Source organism: Haliotis cracherodii, unplaced genomic scaffold (assembly GCF_022045235.1).
Source record: "Haliotis cracherodii isolate W230 unplaced genomic scaffold, xgHalCrac1.p SCAF_21, whole genome shotgun sequence".
Taxonomy (NCBI): Eukaryota; Metazoa; Mollusca; class Gastropoda; order Lepetellida; family Haliotidae; genus Haliotis; species Haliotis cracherodii.
Genome location: NW_027266277.1, coordinates 1,338,509 through 1,358,238, shown reverse-complemented (window position 1 = coordinate 1,358,238; position 19,730 = coordinate 1,338,509). Strand labels below are relative to the sequence as shown.

The 19,730-nt window shown below is 39.7% G+C and overlaps 1 protein-coding gene across 1 annotated transcript; it reads right to left on the bottom strand.

Annotated features, from left to right (window-relative positions):
- Positions 1-3,589: 3,589 nt before the first annotated feature.
- On the bottom strand, positions 3,590-18,417 carry LOC139471020 (arylsulfatase B-like). Its single transcript, XM_071253323.1, has 9 exons — positions 18,413-18,417; positions 13,080-13,217; positions 12,582-12,633; positions 10,129-10,232; positions 9,484-9,587; positions 5,042-5,133; positions 4,705-4,812; positions 4,187-4,250; positions 3,590-3,693 (listed from the first exon to the last, which is right to left on the bottom strand). Exons 1-9 carry the CDS (start codon positions 18,415-18,417, stop codon positions 3,590-3,592), a joined length of 771 nt encoding a protein of 256 aa, XP_071109424.1.
- Positions 18,418-19,730: the final 1,313 nt, after the last annotated feature.

Below are 19,730 nucleotides of genomic sequence, written 5' to 3'. Positions count from 1 at the left end.
TAGCTACAGCTGTTGTGTTTTAAGCCTTCTTACCTCTCTGGTAATACAGCTGCTGTGTCAAGTCTTCATACCTCTCAGGTTATACAGCTGCTGTGTCAAGCCTTCTTACCTTTCAGGTTATACAGCTGCTGTGTGTCAAGCCTTCTTAACTCTCAGGTTATATAGCTGCTGTGTCAAGCCTTCTCACCTGTTAGGTCATACAGCTGTTGTGTCAAGCCTTCTTACCTCTCAGGTCATACAGCTGTTGTGTCAAGCCTTCTTACCTCTCAGGTTATACAGCTGTTGTGTTAAGCCTTCTCACCTGTCACTTTATACAGCTGCTCTGTTTTAAGCCTTCTCACCTCTTAGGTTATACAGCTGTTGTGACAAGCCTTCTTACCTCTCAGGTCATACAGCTGCTCTGTTTTAAGCCTTCTCACCTGTCAGGCCATACAGCTGTTGTGTCAAGCCTTCTCACCTGTCAGTTTATACAGCTGCTCTGTTTTAAGCCTTCTCACCTCTCAGGTTATACAGCTGTTGTGTCAAGCCTTCTTACCTCTCAGGTCATACAGCTGCTCTGTTTTAAGGCTTCTCGCCTGTCAGGTAATACAGCTGTTGTGTCAAGCCTTCTTACCTCTCAGGTCATACAGCTGCTCTGTTTTAAGCCTTGAAGTTCTCACCTGTCAGGTAATACAGCTGTTGTGTCAAGCCTTCTTACCTCTCAGGTTATACAGCAGTTGTGACAAGCCTTCTTACCTCTCAGGTCATACAGCTGCTCTGTTTTAAGCCTTGACGTTCTCACCTGTCAGGTCATACAGCTGTTTTGTCAAGCCTTCTTACCTCTCAGGTCATACAGCTGACGTGTCAAGCCGCCTTACCTTCCAGGCTAATCAGCTGCTCCGTGTCGAACCCTCTTACCTCTCAGGTTATACAGCTCGTCTGGGTGGCCCCCGCAATATAACTCCCCATGCACAGTGGTTCGTCTTCTGTGTCATTTTGAGGCCTGTACCAATCCTTATAAGACCCCGTATAACCTATTACCAAGTTCTATTAAACATACCAAAATCCTGGAAAGATACTATCAGAAATAATCACATTCTCTTTTATAATCAACATTTAAATACAACTTTGCTGGACTTACTTGTAGCGCCTAAAGGCTCAAGATATTTTTATGATAAGATTATAACTACAGCAAATCTCCCAACAGTCTCTGAAAAATGGGATACCATTCTCGACTTAGATATATCATGGAAGGATGTTTTTATCAGATATAGAAAATGTACAAAAGATGTAAAATTACTTGATTTTCAATATAAATTTATTTATCGCACCATCTATACAAAGAAAGAATTGTTAAAAATTAAAATTTCACGATGATGATCTATGCTCATTTTGTGAAACTGATACTGAATCCTTACTTCATGTATATTGTGATTGTAAGCATGTTAAAGAGTTTTGGGCTAAAGTTGAATGTTTTCTGAATACAAAATGTTCAAAACATTTACAAAATGCTCTGTTTTACTTGGGTACAACTCTAACATTCTGTTAAATCACATTATACTGGCATGCAAAAAATATATACATGTATCAAGTATTAATATACGAAAAACAAATTGTCACTTGAAACGTTTCTGGTGACTTTTATTGATATATTTCGGATAGAGAAATCAAATGCACACAAAAACATTACAATAAGACAGTTTGACAGAAAATGGAAAGATTTGGCAAATGAACTGTCTAGTTAATATGTCTCTATTTTTTTTTCTTTATTTTTTTATATTTTTTTTTTTTTTTCTCTTTTCTTTTTTTTCTTTTTTCTTTTATTTGTATTTTTGTATTTTAGTATTTTATTTATCTTATTTTTTTTTAATATATTTTTTTTTTACACAACCAATTTGTAAGGATTTAGCTTCACACTTAGTTAATAAATATGGCAAATATTTGCCCGTTTTCACCATGTGTAAACTTTGATGGACACCTGTAGCGAACTTAAACTTGCTGATCTGCTGGCTGCTGTATAGGTATCCTTTTTTTAAAAAAAACAAAAAACAACTTTATATTTTCTCCCCAAACTATGTTGATGATGTGATGCTACTGACAAGCTATTATCTGACTCTCAAATAAACTCCCCTCACCTTAACGCCGCGTTACCAACATTAAAGAAGTCGTCCTGAACATCGTCGAGATGTTCTCGGGGAAAGTGATCCAGTCCGAATGTTTTCCCAGAGGTTCATCCCATCGATATCAGCTTCTGCAACAATATTGTTGTCATGGTGACCAATCATAATAGAACAAACAATCAGAAATACAAACGTTGTTTCCCATTCTTGGAATGATTTTACGCCGCTTTCGCAATATTCCAGCAATATCACGACAGGGGACACCAGAAATAAGCTTTACACATTGTACCCATGACTTCGGCGTAACAAGCGAACGCTTTAACCACTAGGCTACCCGACCGCCCCATTCTTGGAACAATACAGTAGAGATACTATGATCAAACTCAGGGTATGATTTGTGAAAGTGTTCTTGAGACAACTTTGTGTCACACTGGTGGCACGAGAATTGAGGTCACCGAAACCACGCGGTGCGGGTCTCATTTCCTTGGAGCGGCGGTGGGGTAGCATAGTGGTTAAAGACTAAGCTCGTCACGCCGAAGACCCGGGTTCGATTCCCGACATGGGTACAATGTGTGAAGTCCATATCTGGTGTCCCCCGCCGTGAATAATGCGTCAAAAGCGCCGTAAAACAACACTCACTCATTTCCTTGGGACAAAGATGAGATACAGTAGAACCTCAGAAGTCAATAAGTCACCTGCCGTTTGCAAACAGTGTGAGACTGTCATGCCCTACCAAACATCTCTATTTTACAAAGAACCATTGAACATTCTACAGTCGTGCAAGACATCATATTCTAGAACTCGATCTGCCTCACCTGGTGTCCCTCTAACTACCGCCGCCGCCACCAGAGTCGGCCGCCAGTCCACGACGTGCACCAACCTGCAACAGAGACGTCTTCAGTAACGACATCAACCTCCACAGATCTTACATCTACGACTGACGTAAGGAAATCTTATAGTTCGTGCACCGTGTTCCGTACATTCACTGAGGGACTGGTCGTTTATTGTAATGGCAAGGAATGAAGGGGAAAATACATGTTTCATTTTTTTCCTGACACCCTCATCCCTATCGTCGATGACCACTCCCCTTTAACGACCATAAATGACTAGTCCCTTGCCACCATTTACGTTACTGCTTGGCTAAATTGTGTGAATCAATTCCGAATATCTTTTGCTGATGTCATCAAAATATATTTCCTCGGGTTCTTGACTTTCACACAATATACATGAGATTTTGAACAAGAAATGCACATCATTACTGATTATTGATAAGTGTTATATCATCAGCAGACTGAAGAAACCATACGTGTCATTTTGAAATAGTTTATACTCAACCTCCACACCAACCACCACCGCACTCCATCCCCTTAACAACCACCACCCCATCAGCTGACCCGTTATTGTCTACTTCCACAACCACCATCCCACTTCACCCTGTCATAGTCTGCCTCCACAACAACCATCATCCCATCCCTTCAACTGACCCGACATCATCTCCACAATAAGAACAGTATGAGAGTGTTGTCCATCATGCCTCGCTCCTCCAATGCCGCCGTTACGTTCCCAATGCCTTCATCCAGCGCCGACACCATTCCTACACAAGGGAAATGTATCACTGTTGAGGAAATAGCCTTACTGTATGTACCTATGTGTTGTGTATGTACATGTCCTACCACAATAGGTCCGTCTTCTCGCGTTCACAACAGTATATCTGTGTGTGTGGTGTGTATATACGTCCTACCACAATAGGTCCGTCTTCTCTCGTTCACAACAGTATATCTCTATATGGGTGGTGTGTATGCACGTTCTACCACATCATGTCCGTCTTCTCTCTTTTGCAACAGTATATCTGTGTGTGTGGTGTGTATATATGTCCTGCCACAATATATCCGTCTTCTCTCGTTCACTTCAGTATATCTGTGTGTGTGGTGTGTATATACGTCCTGCCACAATATATCCGTCTTCTCTCGTTCACTTCAGTATATCTGTGTGTGTGTGGTGTGTATATACGTCCTGCCACAATATATCCGTCTTCTCTCGTTCACTTCAGTATATCTGTGTGTGTGTGGTGTGTATATACGTCCTACCACAATATGTCCGTCTTCTCTCGTTCACTTCAGTATATCTGTGTGTGTGGTGTGTATATACGTCCTACCACAATATGTCCGTCTTCTCTCGTTCACTTCAGTATATCTGTGTGTGTGTGGTGTGTATATACGTCTTACCACAATATGTGCGTCTTCTCTCGTTCACTCTACCACTAGACCACGGGGGCGGTCTACACTTTGGTGAAGCCACGAGCACGGAGATGTTGCTGACAACTAAAGAAACATATTCAGGGAGAATCTGCAGCTTAGAGGTGAGCCACAGTCATCAAATTCTTGCAAATCAAGGGGACGTAACTCTGCACAATGAATGGGCCACCATTGTACCTCCTCTGTGTATTCGCTTTTCGCATGTAAGATTGGATTTCATTTTTACATGATTAGAATAAACATGCACGGTAACGATCTGAATGTCTATTCAGTATTTACCGCTTCGTGTCCCATTACCATTAACCATTTTACATTTACAGTTCAACTACATATTTCTAGGTGTGACACACTCCTACCTGCAGGGGGAAATGCGGGTTTTGAAGAGACAGATACAGGAATAGAGGTGTTGAAGTATTGTGTTGATTAATCACATCAGTAGCCCGATCTGTGAACATGTGCTGAAAGAGAAGTTCAAATATGTGTCACCCTTTTAAATCTGAGTCCAGTCATTTTTAATAAGTGAATGCATCTGAACTGGCTTCCATCGAACATTACTTAAGCATTATACTAATTCGATTAATCACCAAATATTATCGAAAAATTCAAATATTAAAATTAATTTAAACAACAGTGAAATATAATATAATCGGTCCTTGTCGGAATAAAGTATCTAAAAAGTGCAGCTACTGTGGAGTAGGAGGTGTTGTGGGAATACGTCCAGGCAGGGTGGATGTCGTCACGCAGATCCAGGTATGCGTACTTGGTGAACTCGGATGCATCTGCAGCAAACACGTTTTGCATCATTTAAGAAATAATCCATCAGTGTAAGGTTACGTTTTTGTTTCTTTTGATTGTTTATCTGTTGTTTTATGCCGCACTCAGCAATATTCCAGTTATTCATGATCTGTCCATATCCATAAACGAGTCTGGAATAGACAATCCAGTGATTGACATGATTAGCACCGATCCATGCAATTGGGATAAGATCAACTGTATCAACCGAGTAAGCGAGCATGACCACCAGATCCCGTTAGTCGCCTCTAACTACAAGCACTATCGCTTTGTACTGCAAGCATGGGCTGCTGAAGATCTATTCTAACCCGGATCTTCACGGGTGTGGTTTCTTTTCAATGGGTCTTTTTAACCACAGGTGTTGCTTTCTTAAATGTCAAAATTTGAAAGTCAAAATGATTCTTCAATAAATCATTTCCTTCTCAGTGGGTGTTTCTGTTGTGTCGTCACAATCAGGCAGTAGTCTGGACCTACGAATGGCAATTCTGTTTCAGGTCTATCATGTTGAAGTGGATAGTTACAAACTGTCAGCATATTTAACTAACATGCTACTTCTTACATGCTTAAACTCACATTGTGTAAGTCATATATAATAACTCACATTGTAGAACTCCCGTATAATAACTCACATTGTGGAACTCACATGTAAGTCACATTGTGGAACTCACATACATGTATAATAACTCACATTAAGCAACTCACATATAAGTCACATGGTGAAACTCACATATAAGTCACATGGTGCAACTCACATATAAGTCACATTGAGGAACTCACATATAACCCACATGGTGTAACTCATATAAGTCACATTGTGCAACTCACATATAATTCTTATTGTGCAACTCACATATAATTCTTATTGTGCAACTCACATATAAATAAAATGGTGAAACTAACATATAAACCACATTGTTGAATTCACATATATGTCACATTGTGGAACTCATATATAAGTCACATTGTAGAACTCACATTTGATAACTCACATGGTGAAACTCACATATATGTCACGTTGTGGAACTCACATATAAGTGTAATTGTGTAACTCACATATAAGTCACGTTGTGGAACTCACAAACTTGTATACTAAGTCACATTGTGCAACTCACATGTAGGTCACATGGTTTTACACACATACAAGTCTCATTGTGTAACTCACATATATGTCACATTGTGCAACTCACATATAAGTCACATTGTACAACTCACTTATAAGTCTTATTGTGCAATTCACCTAGACGTCACAGTGTGAGACTCACATGTAAGTCATGTATAATAACTCACATTGTGCAACTCACATATAAGTCACATGGTGCAACTCATATTTAAGTCACATGGTGCAACTCACATATAAGTCACATGGTGCAACTCACATATAAGTCACATTGTGGGACTCACATATAAGTCACATGGTGCAACTCATATTTAAGTCACATGGTGCTACTCACATATAAGTCACATTGTTGAACTCACATACATGAAAATAACTCACATGGTGCAACTCACATATAAGTCACATGGTGCAACTCACATATCAGTCACATTTTGGAACTCACATGTATCATAACTTACATGGTGCTACTCACATATAAGTCACATTGTGGGACTCACATATAAGTCACATTTTGGAACTCACATACATGTATCATAACCCACATGGTGCAACTCACATATAAGTCACATTGTGGAACTCACATCCATGAAAATAACTCACATGGTGCAACTCACATATAAGTCACATTGTGGGACTCACATATAAGTCACATGGTGCCACTCATATTTAAGTCACATGGTGCAACTCACATATAAGTCACATTGTGGAACTCACATACATGTATCATAACTCACATGGTGCTACTCACATATAAGTCACATTGTGGGACTCACATATAAGTCACATTTTGGAACTCACATACATGTATCATAACCCACATGGTTTTACACACATACAAGTCTCATTGTGTAACTCACATATATGTCACATTATGCAACTCACATATAAGTCACATTGTACAACTCACTTATAAGTCTTATTGTTCAACTCACCTAGAAGTCACAGTGTGAGACTCACATGTAAGTCATGTATAATAACTCACATTTATGCAACTCACATATAAGTCACATGGTGCAACTCATATTTAAGTCACATGGTGCAACTCACATATAAGTCACATGGTGCAACTCACATATAAGTCACATTGTGGGACTCACATATAAGTCACATGGTGCAACTCATATTTAAGTCACATGGTGCTACTCACATATAAGTCACATTGTTGAACTCACATACATGAAAATAACTCACATGGTGCTACTCACATATAAGTCACATGGTGCAACTCACATATAAGTCACATTTTGGAACTCACATACATGTATCATAACTTACATGGTGCTACTCACATATAAGTCACATTGTGGGACTCACATATAAGTCACATTTTGGAACTCACATACATGTATCATAACCCACATGGTGCAACTCACATATAAGTCACATTGTGGAACTCACATCCATGAAAATAACTCACATGGTGCAACTCACATATAAGTCACATTGTGGGACTCACATATAAGTCACATGGTGCAACTCATATTTAAGTCACATGGTGCAACTCACATATAAGTCACATTGTGGAACTCACATACATGTATCATAACTCACATGGTGCTACTCACATATAAGTCACATTGTGGGACTCACATATAAGTCACATTTTGGAACTCACATACATGTATCATAACCCACATGGTTTTACACACATACAAGTCTCATTGTGTAACTCACATATATGTCACATTATGCAACTCACATATAAGTCACATTGTACAACTCACTTATAAGTCTTATTGTTCAACTCACCTAGAAGTCACAGTGTGAGACTCACATGTAAGTCATGTATAATAACTCACATTTATGCAACTCACATATAAGTCACATGGTGCAACTCATATTTAAGTCACATGGTGCAACTCACATATAAGTCACATGGTGCAACTCACATATAAGTCACATTGTGGGACTCACATATAAGTCACATGGTGCAACTCATATTTAAGTCACATGGTGCTACTCACATATAAGTCACATTGTTGAACTCACATACATGAAAATAACTCACATGGTGCAACTCACATATAAGTCACATTGTGGGACTCACATATAAGTCACATGGTGCAACTCATATTTAAGTCACATGGTGCAACTCACATATAAGTCACATTGTGGAACTCACATACATGTATCATAACTCACATGGTGCTACTCACATATAAGTCACATTGTGGGACTCACATATAAGTCACATTTTGGAACTCACATACATGTATCATAACCCACATGGTGCAACTCACATATAAGTCACATTGTGGAACTCACATATAAGTCACATGGTGCAACTCATATTTAAGTCACATGGTGCTACTCACATATAAGTCACATTGTTGAACTCACATACATGAAAATAACTCACATGGTGCAACTCACATATAAGTCACATTGTGGGACTCACATATAAGTCACATGGTGCAACTCATATTTAAGTCACATGGTGCAACTCACATATAAGTCACATTGTGGAACTCACATACATGTATCATAACTCACATGGTGCTACTCACATATAAGTCACATTGTGGGACTCACATATAAGTCACATTTTGGAACTCACATACATGTATCATAACCCACATGGTGCAACTCACATATAAGTCACATTGTGGAACTCACATATAAGTAACATGGTGTAACCCACATACGTGTATAATAACTCACATGGTGCAACTCACGTATAAGTCACATTGTGTAACTCACATATAAGTCACATTGTGGAACTCACATATATGTCACATTGTGGAACTCACATACATGTATAATAACTCACATGGTGCAACTCACGTATAAGTCACATTGTGTAACTCACATATAAGTCACATTGTGGAACTCACATATAAGTCACATTGTGGGACTCATATACATGTATAATAACTCACATGGTGCAACTCACATATAAGTCACATGGTGCAACTCACATATAAGTCACATGGTGCAACTCACATATAAGTCACATGGTGCAACTCACATACATGTATAATAACTCACATGGTGCAACTCACATATAAGTCACATTGTTGAACTCACATATAAGTCACAATGAGGAACTCACATATAAGTCACATTGTGGGACTCGCATATAAGTCACATTGTGGGACTCATATACATGTATAATAACTCACATGGTGCAACTCACATATAAGTCACATGGTGCAACTCACATATAAGTCACATGGTGCAACTCACATACATGTATAATAACTCACATGGTGCAACGCACATGTTTTGGTGTAGTAGTCGTGGGCCCCTGAGTAGTACCCGAAGAAGGTGTCAAACCCACGGTAGGTGGGAGTACACGCCCACTTGCAGAACCCCAGGTGCCATCTGAGGAAAGAGCGAGTTCCGTGATAGAGGACGTAATAGAGGACGTGATAGAGGACGTGATAGAAGACGAGCGTGAAGTAATAGTGTCAGACCTCAACATGTTGCGCCGAAACGAAACATTGCAAGACGAAACGAAAATTATTTTGAACATTTGCGAAACCAGAGGTATGGGATATGGAAACCAGAGATATGGTATAAGGAAACCGGAAATATAGTACATAGAAACCGGAGATATGGTACACGGAAACCAGAGATATGGTATATGGAAACCGGAGATATGGTATATGGAAACCAGAGTTATGGTATATGGAAACCAGAGATATGGTATATGGAAACCATAGATATGGTATATGGAAACCGGAGATATGATATATGGAAACCAGAGATATGGTATATGGACTCTGGCAAAAACAACACAACCTGGATTCGTTTAAAAGTCTAGACTCGTTTAAATTCATTTAGATCTTTACGAGCACTTATGTTCATTTCGGAACTGATATTAGATGACCATTTAGGGACACTTGTTAGTCACGTGTCTTACTTGCCGACCAGGTGAGTGGAGCAGCCATGGTGTCGGAGATCCTCGCTCAGCAGCTGGTGTCGCGTGGGAAGACAGGCGTTGTCAGTCGCCAGCAGCACGCCGTGCTGAAACACAGGCATATGTCAAAATTGTACTGCTTTAAAATACAATTACTAAGTTGTGCTGGTATACGAGTCTTTATTAACTAACTGGCAAAAGAAACAGAGTGTAAGTGTGAAGGAGGCATACAGTTGCACCCAGATGTTGTTAAGATATTTTTGTTATTATACACCTAAAAATTAATTAAGCACCCCCTGGTTTTGCGACCATGTCTGTTCAACAGCATGGTACATTGTATCATTCGCGTCAAGTCTGAACTATGGTGGAGATTTAAATGTCTTGTGTTAGATGAGACTATTGACCAATGAAAACACTGAATGGGGCAAATGTTCAATATTTTAATAGCATAAATAACACAGTTGCTATTGTACTGTAATTGGGCAGAATTGTTAATCACGAAAAGTATGGATCTGGCAAGTTCCATGATCAAGTATGAACGACCATTACTGTCCAAAACGTTCATTGGCATCTTACAAAGATAATCACAATTCTGAAAATCAGAAGCGTGAAACCGTCTTGTGACTACAGTCCAAATGATTTTATCCGGTTCCGGTCAGTTCGGGTGCACAGATGCCTGTTGGAAAGCTACTGTCTTTCAGAGCTTTTCTCGTAGCAAACGGTTGTCGCCTCACAAGACGTGCAAGATCTCTGTCTTCCTGTACATTTGTCTTCCGGGGTGGCCATGGCCATGGACGACCCTCTACTTTACGTATTTGTCTGTGTTTTCTGCTGATGACAGTATTACCATAGCCAAGTTGACGTCCAATGGCTTTGAATGACATACCTGTGTCATGCATGCCAATAATTTGCCAACGAAGCGTCCCTGACAACCTCATGCGTGCCATGGTTACATGTGCTGGTTAAACAATCGGATAATTGCCACTTTATATACAGTACTCTTACTTGCATCAATATCAATTTGCTTTTCCTGAAACTCGAGGGTATCATCCTTCACGTTCTGTGTTTGGACGACACTGTCAATTATTGTCATGACAATACTCGAGTTCAACAGCCATTCTGTGAATGAGTATCATGAGACTTGATTTTTTATGAACGGGTATATCAGTGTTCTTTATTTTGTCCGGGGGTGCTGAATTAATATCTTGGTGTATATTTGCTGATAAACGTGTGATGATATCGAGTGCTACCTAGATTACGAAGTCAGATCTTGTTCAAATGTTAACACCTAAATTTCAAAAGCAGTTGTTTTAAAAACGGACGTGCGTTAGCAAAACGTGAGGGGTGGTTTTATAAAGGGAGGGACTTGGATGTTGTCACAGCTATAAATCTAAGGGAGTTTATTTTTCTTGCAAATTCCCCTATGACTTTCATTCAATACAAACTAGAACCCTGGGGATACCAAGTTACCCCAGGTTTGTCAGTAATGTAAACTTCAAGGTATTCCGTAAAATGTCTGATATTAAATAATTCCAGTTCGTTTATATGGGATGAGTGAGTGAGTGAGTGAGTGAATGAGTGAGTGAGTGAGTGAGTTTGGTTTAACGCCGCTTTTAACAATATTCCAGTTGTATCACGGCGTTGTCAGCTTAATGTGGTAGGAAAGCCCGAAGTGATGCAGGTCTCAGACGTTTACCACTTCGGTAAAACCAATGAGCACGGGTATGGTGCTGACAACCCTAGAAACATAATCAGGGCGAACCGGGATTCGAACCCACAATCATAGGTTTCTGGCGTGCCCAAGGGACGCAACTCTGCCCAGCGTATCGCGGCGCCTTAGACGACTGGGCCACCCGTGCCCCCTTATATGGGATGAGATACGACATACAGTAAAATACGTTTATAACGAACACGCTTATAACGAACTGACGGATATTACGAACTTAATTTTTGGTCCCTGCCTCTTGCTGTATAGATGTTGTATATATGCTTATAACGAACTAAAATTAGTGGTCCATTTGAGTTCGTTATAACCGTAGTTTACTGCATTGGACTTGATTTTTAGAGAACATTCATATGCTCGTAAAATATTAATGGTGTAAAGATAAACACATCAAATACAGCCTATCTGATTAGTGCAGTAGGTTTCCATAGTGTGTATTTGCACCAGTCAAAGTAATAAAATACTGGCTAGGATTGTCAACGATGCCAAGTTGTAAATATCCAAGGTAGTGTTATGATATCATGTGTTTTTACCAAGGAAAACAAAACTGGGATTCGTCGGTTACAAAGCTGACCAAGGTGTGATTTAACCATACAAGGCAACTAACAACAGGACTGTCAGCTGTTCCCCGAACTGGTATATGTTTAAGAGAGACGTTTTGCCGTCGATAACCTTATCTTAATAAGTTAAGAATCGTGTATACGAATAAAACTGACTATAAAATGTATCGTACTTGCATTCCCGTCTTAAATGGGTATCTGCCTGTCATCAGAGCTGATCTTGTGCTGGAAACAAAGTGTGCCTTGTTATCAGTGTCAGATCACCAGTTATCAGAATTTTGACAACTGTGTGATTCACAAACACATGCTCATGACATAGCCAGCATCGTACATTCGACTCTTCTATTTACAGAGATTTCTCAGAATATAAAACGGGATTTGTCGCTTTTACTGATTCTACTGTGCCCTTTTTAACTCGGGGTTGGCTCACCCACAAATGAGAAACATAATGCATTCATTAAAAAGCATACACAGGGTTCTCCCCCAACCCATCAACATAAAAATGAACAAACAATACATAGTTTTCACGTTGGTCGACACGTCGAGGACAATGGGTCAATTCCACAAACCCACTGTGAACTTTGGTGACTTCTGGTTTCCCACCGCCATGGTATTGCTTGAATAATGTTAAAAGTGGCGTTAAACCAAGATCACTATGTCACTGTACTCACGGTGTGCATATAGACTGTGTGTAGGACTGGTTCAACTTGATACCTTGCGCTGCCAGGCGGTCGATGTTGGGGGTCTTCATGTCGGGATTGTGGTAGCCAACGTCGTTCCAGCCTACAAGAGATAATTTGTGTGTCGGCCTACAGGAGATGATATAGTGGTAATATATTCAGTTGTGTGTCAGCCTACAGGAGATAATACAGTGGTAATATATTCAGTTGTGTTAGCCTACAGGAGATAATATAGTGGTAATATATTCAGTTGTGTGTTAGCCTACAAGAGATAATATAGTGGTAACATATTCAGTTGTGTGTCAGCCTACAGGAGATAATATAGTGGTAATATATTCACTTGTGTGTCGGCCTACAGGAGATAATATAGTGGTAATATATTCACTTGTGTGTCAGCCTACGGGAGAGAATATAGTGGTAATATATTCACTTTTGTGTCAGTCTACAGGAGATAATATAGTGGTAATGTATTCAGTTTGTGTCAGCCTACAGGAGATAATATAGTGGTAATATATTCATTTGTTTGTCGGCCTACAGGAGATAATATAGTGGTAATATATTCACTTGTGTGTCGGCCTACAGGAGATAATTTAGTGGTAATATATTCACCTGTGTGTCAGCCAACAGGAGATAATATAGTGGTAATATATTCAGTAGTGTGTCGGCCTACAGGAGATAATATAGCTATAATATATTCAGTTGTGTGTCAGCCTACAGGAGATAATATAGTGATACTGTATTCAGTTGTGTGTTAGCCTACAGGAGATAATATAGCTATAATATATTCAGTTGTGTGTCGGCCTACAGGAGATAATATAGTGGTAATATATTCAGTTGTGTGTCAGCCTACAGGAGATAATATAGTGGTAATATATTCAGTTGTGTGTTAGCCTACAGGAAATAATATAGTGGTAATATATTCAGTTATGTGTCAGCCAACAAGAAATAATATTATGATAATATATTTAGTTGTGTGTCAGCCTACATGAGATAATAAGACTAAGTGATATTAAATGTATTCAGTATATACTACCTACATACTGCTGTCACAGACACACTGTTGACAAGGTGAAGCTATCACAGACACACTGTTGACAAGGTGAAGTGATCACAGACACACTGTTGACACGGTGAAGCTGTCACAGACACACTGTTGACAAGGTGAAGCTGTCACAGACACACTGTTGACACGGTGAAGCTGTCACAGACACACTGTTGACACGGTGAAGCTGTCACAGACACAATGTTGACACGCTGAAGCTGTCACAAACACAATGTTGACACGGTGAAGCTCTCACAGACATACTGCTGACACTAAAAATCATTCCAGTCTCAACGGTAAAGTGGCGCACGTTTTAATCTCAAACGCAGGATTCAGTGATCATATCTAACAAATGATATTTGTTCCACACATTCATTTGACATGATATATCGTAGGCTTTTGATATGCACAGACCGCAATGTTAGCAATGCATCTTCTCTATGTGGATATCAGTGAGCTTTTTTATGAATTACAATACATATTACCATTACTCTTGGAAATCACAATCGTGAAATCGGTAGAGTTAAAGATAGAGATCTCTGGACTTTCGTGTTGTATCTCTCATACAGGTGTGTGTGTGTGTGTGTGTGTGTGTGTGTGTGTGTGTGTGTGTGTGTGTGTGTGTGTGTGTGTGTGTGTGTGTGTGCATATGCATGTGTGTGCATGCATGTGTGTGCATGCGTGCGTGCAAACATAATGCATGGATGCATACACAGACACACACACACTATGTTCCAGTCACATGAAACTACTCATGAGCTAATGGCTGGTTCTTTTATACAAGATCGGATAGATATGCTGGAGCTGCGTTGAACATTAAATCAAGTATTTTAAAGTGGATTCCTTGACAAGCAGAAAGTGCAATTCCTTGAGAACACTAGAAGATTATTGCGAAGTGTCATTGTTTATATATCACTGTATTAATATGATCGTGCGACTTCCGTAGTCCATGATAAATATATTCGGTGAAATGAATATGTATATTAATAAGGCCGACTCTTTATTAATCTGGATTATCTGTTTGTACAAAATGAACAGATATAAAAATCATGAATTGCAAACGTTATTGCGAAGTGTCATTGTTGGCGAAAAAATGAAACATATGTTGTTTTGTGTACGTATTTTCCTTCCCAGCAAGTTATCATCCAAATGGCTGCTCTTCACGGAAAGGCTGTAGTTAATCCCTCAAATAACAAAACCATTATATGTCTGCATCACTTCATTAATAGTTTAATCATAGAAATGTGACAAATAAAATAATGCCACATCTTAGGCCAGTGTGTTGTTAACTGAGGAAGAAATCTGCCCAAACCTTGCATCAGAACTGTCAACTTTTGACTTGACTCCATAACCCGAAGCTGTGTCTATTCTTCTCTGATACTGGATTCCAAAGCTCCATTGAAAGAGAGATATATTGCTAGGTCAAGCAAATGTACGACCAAATCAATGTCTTAAATACTAACCATAATCCTTAATACTATCAAGGAAGGACTTTCTTTTTATCACAGGAAATATATGAGATAAATTGAATTAATACCATGTGAATTCTCAAAATCCCCACATTGGTGAAATTTTACAATCTCAGAAAAGTACTGAGTTCACATCCGTCAAAACATATGATATTTCAGCTTTATACACCACTATCCCACTTAACAAATTTTTGGGAAAACTTCATTCACTGATCCATGGGGCATTTGTTACTAAACGTGGTGACTATAGACATCGATACATATCTTTTTTTCAGAGGATGTCCGGGACAATTGGTCAAAATGAGTGAGTGAGCGAGTTGGGTTTAACGCCGTTTTTAACAGTATTCCAGTTATATCACGGCGTGTCAGCTTAATGTGGGAGGACAGCCCGAAGTGATGCAGGTCTCAGGCGTTTACCACTTTTACTCATAAGAAATCTCTGCCAAAAGCAGAGCAGACTGTAAGATTCCGACTATATCATGAGCGTGCGTGTATGAAGTTTACTGAGAAAACAATATGTGAAATGCTGGATTTCCTCATTGGTAACATCTTTGTGAAGTTTTCGGGGAAGGCATTTAGACCAGACGTAGACATCCACATGGACACCAATTGAGCTCCCCCTCTTGCTGATCTGTATCTTTATGCTCATGATATTTTGGTCCACGGCAGACAAGATGGACACCGGAACGTGCAAGCTGGTGCGACAATTGCCAGATCCGATTTACTCACCAAATCACGTCAACCAGGAACAACAATACCAGGCCACACAACAGACACAACAGGTATTTACCCCGTACCCTAACCCAAGCTGTGTCCCACTACCCTCAACTCCTATAGGCCTTGACCCTGACAGCACTAAACTTATCATGGACAAACTGTAAAGTATGAATAAGAAACTCTCAGAGCTTGACTTTTTTTAGAATGATATCACTGACATAAAACCTAATGAGGCCAGACTAGAGATTAAAGTGCATGAATTTGGGGAGGTAAAAGCTCGTGTTACATGTGAAGAGGAGAGTAGGAAATTTGTGAAGGATTCCTTTGATGACTGGAAAACTGATGAAACAGAAAATTAGAATAAATGAAAACACAAAAAGATAACGTTCTGGAAAGTGCTTCCACTATTGACCAGTTGGAATCTTATAACTTGTACCTGAAAGAAGCAGCCATTGACCAGAAGTGTTGTTCTGTGAGGGACAATTTGTTGTTTGGCAACATCCTAGAAAAGGAGGCCACTCATACATTTGAAAGTTCGGAAGCTATTTTGAGGTGTTTCTTAAAATCTGAACTGCATAGACAGCGAGCATATAACGTTCAAGAGGGTACGCCGTGTCGGACGTCCACGCACCCCACAACATCCCAGAAGACACAGTGAGGCCCCGTACCTTCTCAGCTGAGTATATTCATGGTTATGGTTAAGCGAGCTGGAAGAGTTGAAAGACACATCATTTACAATCGCTGAGCAGTTTCCGGAAGAAATTAGCACTTAAAGGAGGGAGATACTTCTTCAAGACACCTCTTGTGGAAAGAGGCTCGAAAGACCAACAAAAGTGATTCTATGAATGTCGACAAGCTTTATGTTAATGATGTGCTGCAGAGTCACTGATGGAATAATGATTGTTTTGAGGCACCGGAACATGGCCTACACGCCAGGACCCGGTTGTATCAAAGCCTCATTAACTAATGGCTACATTAAACCCTAGTGATACATTAAATGCTAAATGCACGATTAGTTAATGGCATCATTAAAATCGGTTGTATCAAACGTTTATTAGCATATCATTATCTAATGATGCCTTAATGTAAGTGTCTTCATTAACCTGCCATTAAATTCGGTGTTTCCCCTAAATATTTCCCACAATTCCTTGACGTAAACACATACGCGTTACTTCCGGTCGTCTGTCAAAATGGCATCGTATCCACCTTAACCTAGGAATAGAAACAAGAATTTCGACAGCTCCGAAATTCAACTATTAGCCGAGTAAACCCACTGTTACACACGGCGGGGGCTCGGTAATGGTTTGGGGTGTATTTCTCATGATTGCAGGTTGTATTTGCTCACCATGAGGGGCAACTTGACAGGGGCTCAGTTCATCCGGGACGTTTTGAGGCAGTCGTCGTTCTTCATTTTGACAACCACCCTCTTGCTACTCGACCTCAGTACATGGATAACAATGCCAGGCCTGATCGTTCGCTTGCAGTCGTGGATACATGAGGGCCAATGCGATAACGACTCTACCCTGGCCAGCAATGAGCCCAGATTTGAACCCCCTTGAACATGTTTGGGATATTCTTGGGCGGCGCAGAGAGGCACGAGATCCTCCTGAACAAGATTTACGTCAATTGGAAGCAGCATTCTACCATGAATTTGTAATTTACTTGATTCTGATTGGTCAATCAGAGGCTATTAAATCACAATAAACCCCCCTCTGATTGAAACAGCTGGTTTGACGGCCTCATCACCGCGGAAGCTAATATTCATAGAATAGTACTATTTTCAGTCATTGTCGGTAGGCATATTTAAATAATCATATCTACAATTACAGGTTACAAAATGCACAGATGCGGTTACTACAATATTCAAAGTATGTGTGGCAATACATTTCGTGCAGAAACACACGACAAAAATCATCAAAGGGAATGTTTTTACGTTTTGAAGACAACAGAGAGCTTGGAATTTTGGCGCTTTTCTATATACAACTGTGACGTCTTATCTTTTGCGTCACAATGAGCGATTAGACGTCATAATGGTGACGTGCGATGTAGAGCGAAAGCCGTGCAAAGCTTGTTTTGTTTACATTAGGGATGCCCACCTCATGTTAGTTTACCAAGCTGTCGTGCTTATAATATTATGCTTTCAATGCCTGTCATATGTTCGAGGGAAGTATTACGGTGTAAACAAACTGCTTGAGTATATACAGCACCATATTTTGTTCGGTGATTCCGTAATTCAGATCGATAACCCACTCAAAACACTGGACTCAACCCATGCAGCTTTACTCAGTATATTTGCTAACACCAAAGAGTTCGCAATTTATTTAGTCATGGTAGAATGGAGATAAACATACTGTGTTTTCAATGTAGAGCTAGGTTACCTGTAGATTTAACTGCGCGTTCGGTTCCAAATTCAATTTAGCGGGGTTAAATCTACAGGTAACCTAGCTCTACATTGAAAACACAGTATGTTTATCTCCTAATTTTAACATGAAACATCAAACGTAGCTCGTTTACATAATCCTGCAGCTCCATACTTATTTTGGGTATTGTCGAAGGTCAAAAACAGTACCTGTGTTACCATGATGTTTTTGTTGTCAAATGTTTGTTCTATCCGATGACAATGGTATCGCCCAGCTCCTGTGGTCATTCATCCCATGCCCTGAGTTTTGCCATTTGTCATAGTTCAGAAATAGGGGTGTGCTTAACTTTCTTCTTTGTGTATATAAAGATCAAAAGTGACTAACCATGAGATAAGGGACCTTATGGGTGAAAAATCGCATTTTGACGACTTCTTCTTAAATTATATTTTGAAACTACAGTATCCTAGGACCACACAAATACATCTGATGAGCTTCAATTCATATTATTACAGAGACACATGGCACCACACATATTGGAGACCCGTAAAGATTCCGGGTTAGATTATGTCTTCAGCAACCCCGCCTTGCCGTAAAAGGCGATTAACGGGATCGGGTGGTCAGGCTCGCTGACTTGGTTGATGCATGTCATTGATCCCAATTGCGTGGATCGATGCTCATGATATTAATCACTGGATGGTCTGGTCCAGACTCGATTATTTACAGACCGCCGTCATAGAGCTGGAATATTGCTGAGTGCGGCGTTAAACAACAAACCAACCAACCAACTAACCAACATATAGGTCCCATTTTCAGACTTATGACCGTTTATGTAACAATTGCGATATTAAGATTTAATGTATGATTAATTGAAAGGAGATATGTATTCTGAAATGCTTTGAATTATTGATTTCATTATATTACGAACTCACGACAGGAAAAACGATATTTATTTACAGTCCGCACACATGGCGAATTTTACGGAAGAAAGTTGGCATCAAACGTCTTTCTTTATGACGTCACAGCACAAATGTATCCAAGCAGCCATAAGCTCCCT

Bases quoted from the DNA above. Each gene is read 5' to 3' on its own strand.
- LOC139471020 (XM_071253323.1), bottom strand. The intron at 5,134-9,483 runs GTGCGTTGCACC...TGTTTGCTGCAG, and splicing joins CGACTACTACACCAAAACAT to ATGCATCCGAGTTCACCAAG. The intron at 3,694-4,186 runs GTAGGACGTATA...TCCCTTGTGTAG, and splicing joins GAGAAGACGGACATATTGTG to GAATGGTGTCGGCGCTGGAT.